Below are 17,151 nucleotides of genomic sequence, written 5' to 3' on the forward strand. Positions count from 1 at the left end.
AAAATTGGATGAGGCTTGCGGCACGGAGATACTTTGTTGCCAAAACTATTCGTAGCAATCACAGAGTACGCATTTAAACGATTACAGGGGGCTCAAGGGAACAGTGGAAAGAAACTACATCATCTCGGATATGCCAATGAGATCGTTCTCAAAACAGACGAATAATGAGAAGCCAGAGATATGATATAACAACTATATCAAATAACACAGAGTGTAAGTTTAAAGAAAAACTATGGAAAAACCAAAAAATGATAAAGAATGTCGTCATTAATGAGCTATTAGTTACATATATGATCATAATAGAAATCGAGAAATTACCCTTGCATCTAATTGGATGCTTGCATCTAATAGATGCAAGCTCGTGGTAGAGGGGAAACCCATAGAACAACTAAACCAGTTCAAATATCTAGGCGTAGACTTATGACAAATATCTAGGCGTAGACTTATAACAAGCCCAGCATGACAATTTAATGTACACAAAAAGGTAAAAGAAGTAACAGGTACTTTTAAAAAGCGAACACAAATGAAGCTCATAGACACCAATGGAAAATTAATCATTGACATCCTTAAAACTGTTTCTTAGAGTCATCCATGGAAGAATTTATAAGAAGTGCGAGGGACAAATATCGGGCAGACAGTTCCGGTTCATTAATGCAGTGGGTACCAGAGAGGCACTTTTCGGAGTACAGGTTCTGTACTCCGAAAGCAGTACCTGTACAAAAGTACAGTTTTGTGCTTGATCGACTATGAAAAGGTATTTGACAGAGTTCAACACCAAAAGATGATTAACATTTTAAAAGAAGCAGACGTGGATGACAAACACCTCAGAATAATTTCAGACATCTACTGAAATCAGACCAGCATATATGAAAATTAATGGAGAAGAAACAGATCACATAAAAATACTATGTGCAGTTAGACAGGGATGTATCCTATCCCGTTGATATTTACTATGTACTCAGACAGAATTTTTAACGAGGCTCTATACGGAGTAGACGAAGACATCCTTCTAAATGGAGAAAGGGTAAACAATATTAGATATGCCGACGACACCATGGTGACAGCAGATAGTTTAGAGGGACTTCAGAGGCTAATGGACAGAATCAAAGAGTAGAGTCAACAGTAGGGACTAAACATTAATACCCACAAAAAAAACCAATGATTATCAGCAAGGAGAATATAAACGGGGTTCATCTATACATTAATGGAAGTAGATAGAGCGCGTAAAACAGTACTGTTACCTGTAAATAATTGATTATTGTTCGTCGACGAGGATAGTTTTTTCGTGCTGGTTTATATATCCCAATCCATTTACAAAGAAAGCTTTCAACCAGTGCGTTCTACCAGCCTCCACATACGTTACAGAAATCTTAACTCTCACGAAAACATCGGCGGAAAACCAGAGGATACAACAAAAAATGGAGAGATCAATTAGAATAAGTTTAAGAAATAGATGTAGAAACGTTGATGTTCGTAAATGAACCGTCTTTAAAGACATTATCGATCGTAATACATAAAAAAATGGAGATGTTCAGAACATGTTGCACGAATGAAAGACGGCAAGTGGACATAAGAATTGTTTGAAGACATAAGAGTTGACAGAAGAAGAATTGACAGTTGGCTTCTGTGTCGCCACCGCTTTCATTTGACACCCCATACGTCAAAATCGGACCAATAGAAACGAAGATATGACGTAATGCCGTTTTGGCAATACCGCCATCTTTATTTTTTCCTCAACGTCTTCGTCTCAACGTATTCGTTACCCCCTCCCTGTTCCAACGAACCGTCTTACGCCACGATCGGACCAATAGAAACGAAGATATGACGTAATGCCCTTTTGGCATACTCTGATGCGCACGCCACATACTGCGTTCAACCCCATTTTTCATCCTCTTTCCAACGATACGTCAAACGTCATCCTACGTTAAGCCGTTTGGCATTTACGACCGGGGGTTGCTATTTAAGGGTTGCGATTTAGGGGTTGGTCCAGAAACCGCTTTGTCTATCTACTATACTGCTATAGAAGAAACGGATAACAACTAAAACGAGATCATCAAACCCTTAGATAAATTTACTACCACTTTTCTAGTTTAGCACAGCCTTCGTGATATAATTCATATTGTATAAAATAGAAAAAATAAAGCTACCATTAATGTTTTGATAAAATAGCGTCACTGTTACTTGTCACAGAGTGGATGTCTTTACAAATATTTTCCTTATTAACACGTTCGGTATCCATCTTGAATAAGCGCCATTTGGCTAGTACCACGTACTTAAATCGTTTGTTTAGTAACACAGTACTACTGACGACACTCTGTGCACCGAACGTGTTTAAGGCATTTTGTATAACTATTTCAAAAACTAAAATGGACTCTGTATGGATCTGAATGGACCAGAACTCTGTATGGATTGTAACTGCAAGTTGTAGCAATATAAATAGTACTGTAAAAGTAATTACCTGAAAATATTCCAACTTCATTTTGAACCAACCACTATTTCTATCACTATACTTATAAATACTGTCCGGATCCTTAATAATAATTCCTTCTTCTTCCTTATCAACAGATTCATTTAATTCAGTAACAATTTCTTGTCTTGAAGATATTTCTTTTACTTTACTTAGCTCAATGGTACCATCTTTAAAACCAGTAAAAACAGTTTTTAAAATTTTTAAACGTTCCCTTAAAGGACTGTTTGTTAATATTTTATCGTTTAATAAAATTATATCATAAACACAGAAACATGGTTGATATGCACCATCGCTCTTTAATTTTTTGACATCTAGAGTCATACCCTTTGAGCCAAATTTCTTTGAATACTTGTTGTACATCATGAGTTCACCATCTAAAATAACTTTTTTTATGTTCTGTTTAAAAATCCCTTTAAGTTTTGGTGTTAGAATCCCTGAAACAAAAAGTTAGTGTAAGCATAGAAATAGGAGGAGACGCTACGATATTGTGCCGATGTGTGTTTTTGTCCTGAGGGTGAAAAAACATGTTCAAAATAAAATAAATCCGGAAGTGGATAAACTAATAATTCTCAGCAACTTTTGTTCTATAGGGTTTTTTCACTAAGTAAGTTAATACTTTTCGAGTTATTTGTGAGTGAATATGTTCATTTTTCAACAAAAAAAAGAGAGTTTTTCGCAAATAACTCAAAAATTAAGTACATTATGTATTTTATCGAAAAAAATATTCTGAGCAAAAATATAGCCTTATAAAAAAGCAAAACGAAATAGTGTATGTATTAAGTCTGTAAACCTAGTAGAAGCAGAGTTGTAGCTAATGAAAAGTAGGTTCTTATTTGTCAAATTTTAAGTCGAATATTTCAACGTGAATTAACCAAAAATGAAGCACTTTTCAGGAAAATACATCACGATTTTTTTTAGTGTTTAAAAAAGTCTTTATTTTTGTTTTAGTAAAAACAAGCTGAAAATGCGAGCATTATCATAACGAAAACTTTGTTTATTTACGTATTTAAATTCATAATATGGAAAATTACTATTACGAAAAGTTGTTTAGAATTAAAAATTATGTTTCAATTTGCAATTATATCATTCTAATTTAAATGTTGTGAACTATAAAGATACTTTACTCAAAATTCATATTTTTTATATACTCACCTCGTATAAAATTAATAAAATTTTATATGTGATGGTTGCATCATAAATCTTAGACCATGAAGAGCTTTTTATGAAGAATAACTTTTCTTCGTCAAATTAAAAATGCAAGAGTTATAAATGAAAATGATAATTTAAAATAAACCTTATTTTCGTTTTCAGCACCATCAAAGCCTTAGGTTAGACGAAAATTAGCCATTCACCACACCGTGGTCAGTGGTCAGTATCTTGAGAAATAAGCGTTATTTTAAGAGTGCCACTCGTCTATAAAGTCACATAACTTTTTTCTTATTGTATACTTTGACTTGAAATTTTCCAAAAAACTTCTTCATGAATTATATTTTATTCCTGTGTTGGTGAAAATTATAAACCAAAAAGTTTGCCACTCAACTTTTTTAAGTAAACATGAAACTAATGAAATCTGACGACAAAATGTCGTCAGTTTTTTAAGAGGAGTTTTAATTTAAACAAATTAAAACTTCTCTTTTAATTTGTTTAAACAGTTTGAATAAAGCACATTGTTATTTAAATACTTCAAGGATGACACAGTAAAATTTTCAAAAGGAAATATTTACAGCGACCAAAGATACAGCGAGGTAAAGTCGAAAAATCATTAAAATTGATTTTTCGCATTTTTGCATAAAATTTTATTATTTAACCTGTACCACCAAGTCTAGATAAAAATAAACTTCATATTCAGATTCAGCGGTATCGAAAATATAAAGAATCGCCAAAATTGGTCATTCATCTTAAAGTTGATTTTCGTGGTCGGTATAACGTAATTTTAGGAGTTACTACCGCTCGCCTAAAAATGGAACAGTCTATTTATCATTAAAGGGGAGGCCGTATACTCGTACAAACCTTTATGTTGTACAAATGTTAATACATTATTGCTTTGAAAATATTCTCAAATTGTATTTTTAAACATCTTATTTATTTTATATAATAATTAAATTCACTTTAAAATGTCATTTATATTTTATTAATAGCTAATTTAAAACTTAGTTTGACATTCACGAAGTGTCAAACTTAAATGTAAATACCAAATATCCTATGCTTTGCTTTACAAATTCAGATTAAAACTAGCCTACTTACTAATAGCAACGATTTCAGATAACGTTTAGTGTGTCAGAAGAAAATAAAAGGATTGTGACGTCACATTTTAGATTGTGAGGTCGGTTATCTCGAAGATGGTTAGAGATATCGAAATGCCGTGTTCAGATTTGAATTCAGAAGACAAAACTACATAGGAGTCCATCGGTATATCGGCTCTAGGTATTACAGGAGCGGCGACGCAATAACACACAGACTTTGCGAATTTATAAACGAAAAGTTTTCATTGAAAATATAAAAATCACCCCCTAATCAGCATCCCAAATGAAAATAATTTTTACCGCTTCACAAGTCATTTTACTATTATATACTATTTATATGATCTGTAAGTTTCATTGGTTCAAAGTGCTTATTTTTGAAAAAAATTGGTTTAGGCACCTAAGTTATTTCTTTTAATTCTGAAAAAATATCTTTTTTCAAGATAGCTTAATTGAGTCGTATAATTCCAATATCCGCCAACTCCACTTTTTGCATATTTTGAACTATCTTTGTTTTTAGATAGGCTGTGCAATTTGTTAGACGTTATTATGTTCGTTTTGTACCTAAAACCGCCAACTCCCAACTAAATTTGACAGTAATGTTAAGAATTGTTTCCAAAACCCGCCAGCTCCTTTCATCACAACACTCTATTCTGAAGTGAATAGTGACTCGTTCAAGCCCTTTCAGCTACAGCTCTTTCAAAAATGAGCACTTTGAACCAATGAAACTTACAGATCATATAAACAAAAAATAAGTAAAGTAACTTGTGAAGCAATAACAGTTAATTTCATTTGGGATACTAATTAGGCAGTGATTTTCATGGTTTATTTACCAAAAAAAGGGACCAACTTTATTACGAGTGTAACTTGCTTACTTTTGATGCTAAACTTTGTTTTTAAACCAAGAGGAGTAAACTAAAAAGACACAATTCACACCCAAGAAAGTCACTAGAAATATTACAAAATACATCTTCTTTTTTGGTTGATCATATTGGCCTTTGACCGTAATCCATAAATATTATATTATACTAATACGCCGCTAAAAAGTTCTAAAAACAACTGATTCTTTTATAAAAACAGACTAAAAATCTAAAAATTAGAGGAATAACGCAGAAATTACAAAAAAATCGCTGTTATAACTTAATTAACCTATGAAAAATGCCAATAGTGTCAAAATTTTATAAATGTCATTAGTGTCAAAATTAGATAACAGTGGATTAAACTTGCCTGAGGTTGGACCGATTACAAACAATCTTTACGGAGCGGGAAATTTGAATTACTCCTCCTCTTGGTTTAAAAACAAACTATAGAAACTTAAAAAAAAACAAAAATAAACCTTTTTTAATCACTTTAAAAACGTTGTGACGACTTTTCCTCGAAAAGTGCTTCATTTTTTGGTTATTTTATGATGAAATATTTGATTTGGAATTTGACGAAATAAGAACCTACCATTAGCTACAACATTAGCTTACCTACCATTAACTACAACATTGCTTCTACTGCATCTGGAGACTTCATACACTCACCTTTTTTTTTAAGTGAAAACTTCTTTGGGGACGTTGTGCACTTTTTGGATAGGGGAAAAAGCATTGAATTCGCGACCGTCAATCGCGACCGTCATCGGTTATGCTATATATGGCCGGCGTTATGCATAACTCGACCAAGCGCCAAAACATAGTTTTGAGTTAAATGGCTTCAAAGTTTTTCGTTTCTTAAAAATGCATTTATTAACATATTTGCACAAAATTTTAACAGAAGAATGATTACCTATAACTCTTTTTGGTTGCAAAGTTTCAATATAATCGCACCTACCATATTCTAGAAAAAAAATAAAATGTCGCTTGGTCTACTTATGTTTTAAATATATTTTAGGAAGTTTAGCTGTTATACATTACTAGACCAACTACCATTTATGTCATTTGGTATATTAATGCAAAACAAAATATTGCGATATGCATCTTGTAATCACTAAATAAATAAACTAGTATTTTTTGAATTTATATGTTAAACGTGTATTGCTACAACACCTTCTTCTTGTAGTGCTTCCGTTTCGGATGTTGGCGACCATCATGGCAATCTGTATTTTGCACACTGCTGCTCTAAAAAGATTTGTGGTTGTTGTGTTGAACCACGTACGTAGATTTTTCAGCCAGGAAATCCTTCGCCACAACATAATCAATTCAATTATCATTAAATATATTTTTTTCATTTTATTGCTCTAAATTATTTTACGATTCAATAGCGTTAATTCCAATGCAGTTAAGAGTATATCAATAAAAAATTGGAGTATACAGAGTTTTGCTGTTCTTGACTGAAACCTGCTCATATTTGAAGATAATTCCTCAATTTAGAAGTTTAATAACGAAAAATACACAATAACGAATAACAATACAGTTACTTTTATTTACATAGACAATGCAATACTTGCTTGCACACTAACCCCTTAATGTACACGGTCTCAGACACGAGCGACCATTAAATTTTAATCTTTCAAAATTTTTCAAGCACTCGTGAAGTTGGTATTTGTATAAAAGCGTATAAATATCTAAATAGCGGTAAAATCTTTTCTACATTTTTTCTTCTTCTAATTTTACATCTATACCTTTTTTTATTGCCGAGTAAAATGATATTTATTTATCTATTAACTTGCAGTAGGGACCATTGACAATTCATAAATTGAATTTTGTTGTATTGTTAAAAATCTGTTGTTATTCGAAGCGTTAGTGTACTAAACAGAGATACCTCTTTTTTTTTGCTCAGCCAGTGTTAAGACATTGTAAAATGAGATTTATTTTTTTATAACTTGCAGTCGGAACCATTGACAATCGATACAAATTGAATTTTGTAAAATTTTCAGTATTTTGTTTTTATACAAAGCATTAGTGTATTTGAAGCAGTCTGAAGTGAATCATGTTTTTTTATTCTTAGAACTATTTTCTGCCTTATATATAGAGATTTTATATAGATTATTTGTATTTTTCAATTTAATGAAATATAAACACAACATTTTCACTTTAAAAAAATTCGATCATTTTTTGACCGAAACTTCAAAATTAATGTGTACATTAAGGGGTACAAAAATGGTATTCTGGCCAAACGCTTAATTTAGTATAACCAGACCAAAGACGCTTAGTCTACTATTGCGAAACTAAGTATGGCCGTTATGGATATAGTCTTGTTATGCAAAGCTAAAAACCCTTAATAGACAGAATGTCGCTTGGTTTAATTTTGTTTTTCTTAGTAACCGTTAATGTGACAATAACAGGGAATTTTTCCAAGATAGTTTTAGCTATGTGTCACCAGAATCCGCTGTTATCTCGATTTTAAAGAAATGGCGCTTGGTAGAGTTATGCATAACGCCGTCCATATTATGTGTGTTTGTATACAGTGATGAGCGCTCTAATAACCTGCAAAATAGCTCAAAAGATGGAAAATGTATTAAGTTGTGAGATAAAAAGAATGAAACTACTGGAGGTGGGATTTTATCGGTATTAACTTATAATTTACATTATCATTATGGATAGTTTCCACCTTTATACCTTTAAACGTCAGCTAGTTAACTTCAGTCATAATTCTACGTATGACGTTCTTTCAAACCTAGTTTCAATAGGTTATGTATGTCTTCTTCTTCTTTGGTTTATTTCCCTCAACCTGCATGGGCATTTGGCTAGTCCATCATTTTGGCATAAAGGAAAAATCCCTTATTCACCTACAATTTCGAGTTGATATTGGACAAATACAACAAAAGTAAAAACTTTTCTCATTCAGGGATAACTGTCGACCATTACACAATCTTCTTTAACTTTTACTTCTCAAAGGCAAAAACCTTTCTAGCTCAGGGAGAACTGCCGATCATTACAAGATTCCGTAATGTGGCCTTGGTTAGTTGAAGTGAAGAACCCTGATGATTACAGAATGTTTATACAAAAGATTGTATTGTTATTTTACCTAGATTTGAATTATCTTCTTCTTTAGGTACCGTCTTCTCTAAGGAGGTTGGTAACCATTACAGCTATTTTCACTTTTGAGATTGCAGCTCTGAACAAGTCGACGGAACTGCAATTATACCACTCTCAGATTGTTGAGCCAGGAGATGCGTCTTCTTCCAATACTTCCATTTTCCCTGCATTATAGTTTGTAGCAACACATATTTATCTGCTCTCATAACGTGGCCGAGATATTGTATTGGACAGAGCACAATGACCAACAACGAGGTGCTGAGAAGAATGGGGGACTAAGAGAGAACTACTAAATATTGTATAAAACAGAAAAACTAGTTATCTATGACATATTTACAGAGGAGAAAGATCCACCTTTTTACGACTCATAATGGAAGGGAAAGTGGAAGGAAGAAGAGATCCAGGAAGAAGAAAATGCTCCTGGCTGAAGAACGTAAGAGACTGACACATTCAGTGGGTGGAATGCATAAAACGTAGTACCTGCTAATGCTTCAAGTATGTACTACATTTTTGAAGATTTTACTACACTTACAAAGCATTACTACACTTACAAATGCTTGTACAAAGTGTAGTAAAATCTTCAAAAATGTAGTACATACTTAAAGCATTAGCAGGTACTACGTTTTATGCATTCCACCCAATATTAAGAACCGCTTAAGATAGAGGGCAATTTGCTGTAGTTATAGCCAACCTTCAGTAATGGAGAAGGCACCTTAAGAAGAAGAAGAGATTTTAAATGTAGCTGATATTTTGTTAATAAACATTTTTTTTATTCATTCGATAATAATTTTACTTATTTACCTGAATTATATGTTTTTCCTAAATGTTCTGTATAATCAAATCCATTTCTTGAGAAATATCGAAATTCATTATCTTCCATATGTAACTGAAACCTCTCTCCATCAAATTTATTTTCAATAAAAAATAATTTGCTTTCAGGAAAGAGCCTCTTAAAATTGCTAGCGTCTATCTTTTTAGACAACATTGGTCGAAAGGCTTCAAAAATTTCTATCTCTAATTCATGCAGTTTAACATGTTCATCTTTAAGAACCTCACATACTTTACGTAAACTAGTGTTTGATGCATAAAAGGCAGCTGCATCTTTATGATAACAGTTTAAAATTGTGTTCGAACCAACACCTAATTTTAAATCTTTTAAAATAATCCTAATAATCCATCGAATATGCTCTGGTGAACACTTTTTAAATAAATTCATCAATATATCCTCGGCTTCTTGTTCTTTTTTTCTAGCAGTTAGTTTATCTAAACCTTCATTGAGCTCTTGTATTGTTAAATTCGTTTTACAATTGGACAAATATTTTCGTATGACTGAGTAAACTACATCTCCAAAATCAGTTGCCTGTCCAGCCATGAGATAAGATTTTGTAAGAACATTTTTATCATTTCCTGCTGGTAAATCCAACATTTTTACCATAATTCTGGCCACTTTAGCTTCTTTCATATGATACGAATCTCGTTCACGATCTTGATTGGGTAACATAAGTCTAAAAATTTGAAAAAAGTTAATAGATGGATCATGTTTTTGTTTTTCAAGGATTTTTAAAAATTCTGTTCTGATGAGTTTATATTTCTCATTGGACGCTCTTGTTTGTTTTATCTTTTCCAGGAAACTACAAAATTCGCTAAAATCCATTATTTTAAACCTTAAATATTTTGTAAATTTATTGTTTTGATTTGATAATTTTTAAAGTTAGGTTAGGGAAGGGAGTCAACGTCAAATGTCATGTCATACATTTTGGTCAATCGTTTCATTTGTGTTCAGTCTCTCGATTAATCGATTTTTTTAATAATCAACAATTTTGATTTTCTTCTTTAGTCGATGTTGTGAGGCCGTTCCCGCATGAAAAAAATTTCTGATTCCGTCTCTGCGGATTCTTGTTAAAAATGTCCTATTTAAACAACTCATAAGGGTGTCAGGCCAAATTTTTGGGCAGAAATTGCTTAAACATTTTTTTAAAACAAATTCAAAAGATCTCTTTTGCCCCAAAAAATATTTTTTAGGTGTTTTGGGTCATTTTAAGGAAAAATGATTGTTGTCATTTTTCTCAAAAGTCGATAGTTTTCGACTTATAACCTGATTTAAAATTTGAAAAATGTGTATTTTGTATTTTTCACGCTTGAAACCTCTATGTAAATTATTATTTTTGAGGTTACCAAGTGCGTAAAATGAAGACCCAATGACCCAAGAAATAGGAACACCCAATGACCCAAAATTCAATAAGGACGTTCTTTACACCAAGAGGCACTTACCTTCCACGTTTTTCGAATTTTCCTTTATTCGCGGTGTGCAAGTACTTGGAAGGGATACGCGAAACGATCGTGCGCGAATAGGGAAGAAAAATTGCAACTTTCTTAAATAATTCATATTGTCAATTGAAATTGTCAAATTGACGTATATTTCATACCTATTGTCATTTAAGAAGAAAAATTATATATTGCTCCACAATATTGCTATGATATGCAATTATTATGTAAAGGTAAATTTAATTAATTGTATTTTGCTTGCAGTACTGCATTTTAATAATAACTAATTTTATTTACTACATACAATTATTTACGTTTTAATAACATAACCTAAATCTCATTTTTTCTTCTTATTATTTTTTTTGGACTATGGCCTTGACAATTATCCAGTAACCAGGACCATATGATTGGCCAATATAATTAAAAGTGCGAATAAAAGTGCAGAGCGTAGAAACCAGCATAGGGAATAGCAACGTCTTTGTGTTGAATTGGAAATATTGGAGAAGAAAAAAATGTACAACACAAGTGGTATGTCTGCTTTGAATGACGTGGAGAAGGAAGACATGATCATTTTCAACGCTTGGAATAGTATTCCCGATTCTTATGATCAGCTGAAAAAACTCACATTTGCTGTTCTTTCCCTTTTCGGTTCTACATATCAACATTTAAAAAAAATTGATTTTGCGCCAAAAATTTTGTAAAAAATACAGTGTTGTACGTAATAAAACCCTAGAAGTTTTTACGATGATTAGAAACAAAGATCGCCAAAAACGAAAAAACACGTTTTAATTTTTTGGGGCGTTGGATGGGGCTAGGGGTTTAAAATTCATTTGGTCGAATACTTTTTGATGTAGAACATGTAGTTTTTTTTTATTTTTGGAATATCGCTGGGAGCATTTTTCACTATCTTAACCGACTAGACCCTTTAGTTTTATTTAGTGTCATAAAAGTTTGCGGAACAATCAAATTTGGCTCTCATTTTTTTAAATTGTTGTAATGTTCATATTTGGCTCTTTGGCTAAAAAGTTTACCGACAACTGGTATAGTCTATTGCCTCCTCTACATATCAGCAGACGCGTCCGCGGATGACATCCCCGTATGCATGCGCAGATGTGTAGATGGGGTAATTTGGTCGTCTGTTGGTGGTCTGTTGTTTATTTTTAAGGCATGCGGTTGTTGTCGGTTTTCCAAGAACGGATCAAAAGGTTTCCGCGGACGCGTCTGCCGATGTGTAGAGGAGGCACTTTCTTACATCGGCAGATGCATCCGCAGATGCATCCGCAGACGCGTCTGCTGATATGTAGAGGAGGCATATGGCTAATACATAGGTTTACACATTCACATTTTTTTTTTCAGAAAAAAATAGTACCTACATAATTGATGGAAAAAATAAATATATACTCCGCGAATTATCGCACAGATATGCGATATCCTCCTATTCGATAACTTTTGAACAATGTATTAAAATTTGATGCATAAAAAATTGTATGCATCTTTTTAAGGAAAATTTGAAAAACGTGGAAGGTAAGTGCCTCTTGGTGTAAATAAGGTCCTAATTGAATTTTGGGTCATTGGGTGTTACTATTTCTTGGGTCATTGGGTTTTCAATTTAAGCACTTGATAACCTTAAAAATAATAATTTAAATACAGGTTTCAAACCTGAAAAATACAAAAATACACATTTTTCCAATTTTAAATCAGGTTATAACTCGAAAACTATCGACTTAAGAAAAATGACAACATTCATTTTTGGTTAAAATGGCCCAAAACAGCTAATAGTAGGGGAGCAAAGTATGCTAAATGTGCAGTCACTCGAGCGCTTTGGGAACCTATTGGGTTGAGAAGAGTAGGTCCTAAAACCAAAAAAAGTTAAGTAAAGTTTTCCATTTTAGTGGGCGCTTGCCATTTTTTAATTTAATTTTCCATTTCCAACAATCGTTTTTTCCGATTATAACGTCATCTATCCATAATTCGAAAAAATGTTTCGAATAAAAGTTACTTATTTTTACGTAAGGAATCGAAATCTACAATAAAAAATGGGGGCTCCTGTTTAAGATTTTAAAGTAACCCCTCACCCCTCTTCCCTGGGGGGTCGTGTTTGGTGCCATTCGATAGAATTTTCAAAAATATTGAATAAGTGTATTTTACAGTTTTTCGATCTGATGTTCATTTCGCAAAATATCGCGGGATTCGTATTTAAAATATTAAATTTACCCCCCACCCCTCTCAGTCGAAAGTCGTGTTTGGTATCATTCAATAGATTTTCTAAAAACATATTGAGCACATATTTTTTAGTTTTTCGATCTGCCATTCATTTCGTGGAATATTCGCTTTTTTTTTGTGAAAGTTTGTGACTCGCCAATTTCCTTACGCCCGGCTCAAATCGTCAAATTTTTGAAATATACACTTTTTTGCATGTACTTAACTTACTTTATAGGGCAGTCAATGAGGGTATGTGGCTCCGAATTCCATCCTACTATATCGATTTACGTGATATTTTCACAGTAAGTAGGGAATAGCCCAAGAAACAAAGCCTATATCCTATGCCGATGTGTGCTTTTGTCTTGGGGGCGGTTCCCACCCCTTCTCGAGATGGAAAATTTTTTGCTTAAATAACTACGGAAGTTGCTAGATAATCTAATACTAAGCAAAAACTGTTCTATAATTGTTTTTCGAAAACTCAATACTTTTTGAGTTATTCCTGGTTGAAAATTGGCCATTTTCATTGAAACATAACAAACGGTTTTTTGCGAATACCTTAAAAACTATGCATCTAACTAAAAAAACTATATAAAACATTATTGTAGCTATTAAATAACAAAGAGATTCTTTCCTTTATGAATCTTCTAGTTATAACACAAAAAGAGATATGGTAAGTGAAAAAACTTGTTTTCTGGGTGCATGCTCAAACAGTGTATTAACTTGAAATAACAGAGAAACGGTCGATTTTAGGTGTATAATGCTATCAATAACTTTTGTTGTTCCCATAAGGGAAAACATGGCGGATACGAGTCGTATCGAGTGTTCGTAATCCCACCCCTGGTGTCGCTTTTCCGAACTTGCACGGTCCCAATACGCCAGTCAATGAGAGCAAGAACGACTTATTACCTCCGAATTCTATCCTACTTCACGGATTTTAATGAAATTTTAGGAATAACCTGAAAATATCTCCTTATTCAAAGTCTACCCTATGCCGATGTGTGCTTTTGTCTTGGGGGGCGGAACACCTTCTCGGGAGTGGAAAATTTTTTGGTTAAACAACTACGGAAGTTGCTAGAGAACCTAATTCTAAGCAAAAACTGTTCTATAATTTTTTTTTTTTCGAAAACTTAATACTTTTTGAGTTATTCGTGGTTGAAAATTGGCCATTTTCATTGAAATAACACCTTTTCAAACGGTTTTTTTGCGAATACCTTAAAAACAATGCATCTAACTAAAAAAATTATATAAAACATTTTTGTACCTCATAAAAAAACAAAGAGATTCGTTCCTTCTGCAATCTTCTAGTTATAACACAAACAGAGATATGGTAGGTAAAAAGAGTTTGTTTTTTTTGGTGCATGCTCAAATCAGTGTATTCAACTTGAAATAACAGAGAAACGGTCGATTTTAGGTGTATAATGCTACCAATACCTTTTATTGTGCTTGAAAAGTCCTTTCAAATAAGCAATATTAAATGTCGATTACATTCAAACTAAACGAGATATGCTGCAAAAAATTGATGACTAACGAATTTTAAGAAAAAAATTGAGAAGTATATTTAACCCCATCATCCACAAGAATTTAAATGCATCGTTTTCCTTCTACAATACATTTTACTACAATACTACATTACTTATTTTTATGTTCAAAAAGTTCAGCGAGTTTAAAATAAATGGTTTTCGAAAAAAATAAGATCAAATTATCGAGCGCATATTTAAATTTTCTTAAAAATCTTCCTTTTTCTCCATGTAACTTGAAAATGATAATATATACTGTCATAAAAAGTAAAATCAAAATGTTTATCTAGAGGAAACCTACCTTTTTGTATGGCATTTTTTTGCATCTCTTAGCATTTTCGAGTTACATGGAGAAATAGGAAGATTTTTAAGAAAATTTAAAAATGCGCTTAATAATTTGATCTTATTTTTTTTTTCAAAAACATTCATTTTAAACCCTTAACTTTTTGAACATAAAAAGAACACTATAGTAAAATGTATTGTACAAGGAAATCGATGCATTTAAATTCTTGTGGATGAGGGGTTAAATATACTTCTCATTTTTTTCTTAAAATACGTTAGTCATCAAATTTTTTACAGTTTATCTCGCATAGTTTGAATGGAATCGACATTTAATATTGCTTATTTTAAAGGTATTTTCAACCACAACAAAAGTTATTGATAGCATTATACACCTAAAATCGACCGTTTCTCTGTTATTTCAAGTTAAATACACTGATTTGAGCATGCACCCAGAAAACAAGTTTTTTTCACTTACCATATCTCTTTTTGTGTTATAACTGGAAGATTCATAAAGGAAAGAATCTCTTTGTTATTTTATAAGCTACAAAAATGTTTTATATAGTTTTTTTAGTTAGATGCATAGTTTTTAAGGTATTCGCAAAAAACCGTTTGAAAAGGTGTTATGTTTCAATGAAAATGGCCAATTTTCAACCAGGAATAACTCAAAAAGTATTGAGTTTTCGAAAAACAATTATAGAACAGTTTTTGCTTAGTATTAGGTTCTCTAGCAACTTCCGTAGTTATTTAAGCAAAAAATTTTCCATTCCCGAGAAGGGATAGGGTAGGCTTTGTTTCTTGGGCTATTCTCTACTTACTGTGAAAGTATCACGTAAATCGATATAGTAGGATGGAATTCGGAGCCACATACCCTCATTGACTGCCCTATAAAGTAAGTTAAGTACATGCAAAAGAGTGTATATTTCAAAAATCTGACGATTTGAGCCGGGCGTAAGGAGATTGGCGAGTCACAAACTTTCACAAAAAAAGCTAATATTCCACGAAATGAATGGCAGATCGAAAAACTAAAAAATATGTGCTCAATATTTTTTAAAAATCTATTGAATGATACCAAACACGACTTTCGACTGAGAGGAGTGGGGGGTAAATTTAATATTTTAGCGTAGGGTTGTGAAAGCTCTGCCGTTACCCCGGAGCGAGAAGAGTTTTATCCCTATGTTGTTCTATATGTTTAAACTAACATCTCTCACCACAAGGTTTATTTCTATACATATAAATTTGTTATATATTATGAACGCCTAAAGCAATGATTTTAATATTTAGGAATAAAGAAACAGGAAAGAAAATACTAAAATCCGTTAGCCGAAACATAACCTTATCATATCAAGTAATTGTCAAAAAAAAAAAGCGCAGAATCTTCTTGTTTGTTTTTAGAGTGCTGCAGTATTGCTAAGAGCAAGACTAACTGCAACACGAAAGAAATGTGCTGGCAGATGCACTTGTATGCAAGCCAAAAAAACGAAGTGGAAGTGGAACACCCAATGACCCAAAATTCAATTAGGACCTTATTTACACCAAGAGGCACTTACCTTCCACGTTTTTCAAATTTTCCTAAAAAAGATGCATACAATTATTACTCCAAATTCAATAAGATTCTTTAGACCAAGAGGAACATATGCATCAAATTTTAATACATTGTTCAAAAGTTATCGAATAGGAGGATATCGCATATCTGTGCGATAATTCGCGGAGTATATATTTATTTTTTCCATCAATTATGTAGGTACTATTTTTTTCTGAAAAAAAATGTGAATGTGTAAACCTATGTATTAGCCATAGACTATACCAGTTGTCGGTAAACTTTTTAGCCAAAGAGCCAAATATGAACATTACAACAATTTAAAAAAATGAGAGCCAAATTTGATTGTTCGGCAAACTTTTATGACACTAAATAAAACTAAAGGGTCTAGTCGGTTAAGATAGTGAAAAATGCTACCAGCGATATTCCAAAAATAAAAAAAACTACATGTTCTACATCAAAAAGTATTCGACCAAATGAATTTTAAACCCCTAGCCCCATCCAACGCCCCAAAAAATTAAAACGTGTTTTTTCGTTTTTGGCGATCTTTGTTTCTAATCATCGTAAAAACTTCTAGGGTTTTATTACGTACAACACTGTATTTTTTACAAAATTTTTGGCGCAAAATCAATTTTTTTTTTAAATGTTGATATGTAGAACCGAAAAGGGAAAGAACAGC

At 32.5% G+C, this 17,151-nt stretch overlaps 2 protein-coding genes across 4 annotated transcripts in view; one reads left to right on the top strand and one right to left on the bottom strand.

The window, feature by feature from the left end:
• The window catches only part of LOC114347162 (DNA ligase 4), a 42,438-nt gene extending 32,048 nt beyond the window's left edge, over positions 1-10,390 (bottom strand). Inside the window, exons 1-2 of the mRNA XM_050642973.1 lie at positions 9,471-10,390; positions 2,459-2,904 (exon numbers count right to left, since the gene is read on the bottom strand). Coding sequence (XP_050498930.1) covers positions 2,459-2,904; positions 9,471-10,323 — 1,299 coding nt within the window. The 5' untranslated portion in view covers positions 10,324-10,390. The remainder of the gene's footprint in view (positions 1-2,458; positions 2,905-9,470) is intronic.
• Positions 1-17,151, top strand: part of LOC114334891 (uncharacterized) — a 150,618-nt gene that overhangs the window by 93,538 nt on the left and 39,929 nt on the right. The gene's annotated exons all lie outside the window — the stretch shown is intronic.

The sequence above is a fragment of the Diabrotica virgifera genome, chromosome 2 (assembly GCF_917563875.1).
Source record: "Diabrotica virgifera virgifera chromosome 2, PGI_DIABVI_V3a".
Lineage (NCBI taxonomy): Eukaryota > Metazoa > Arthropoda > Insecta > Coleoptera > Chrysomelidae > Diabrotica > Diabrotica virgifera.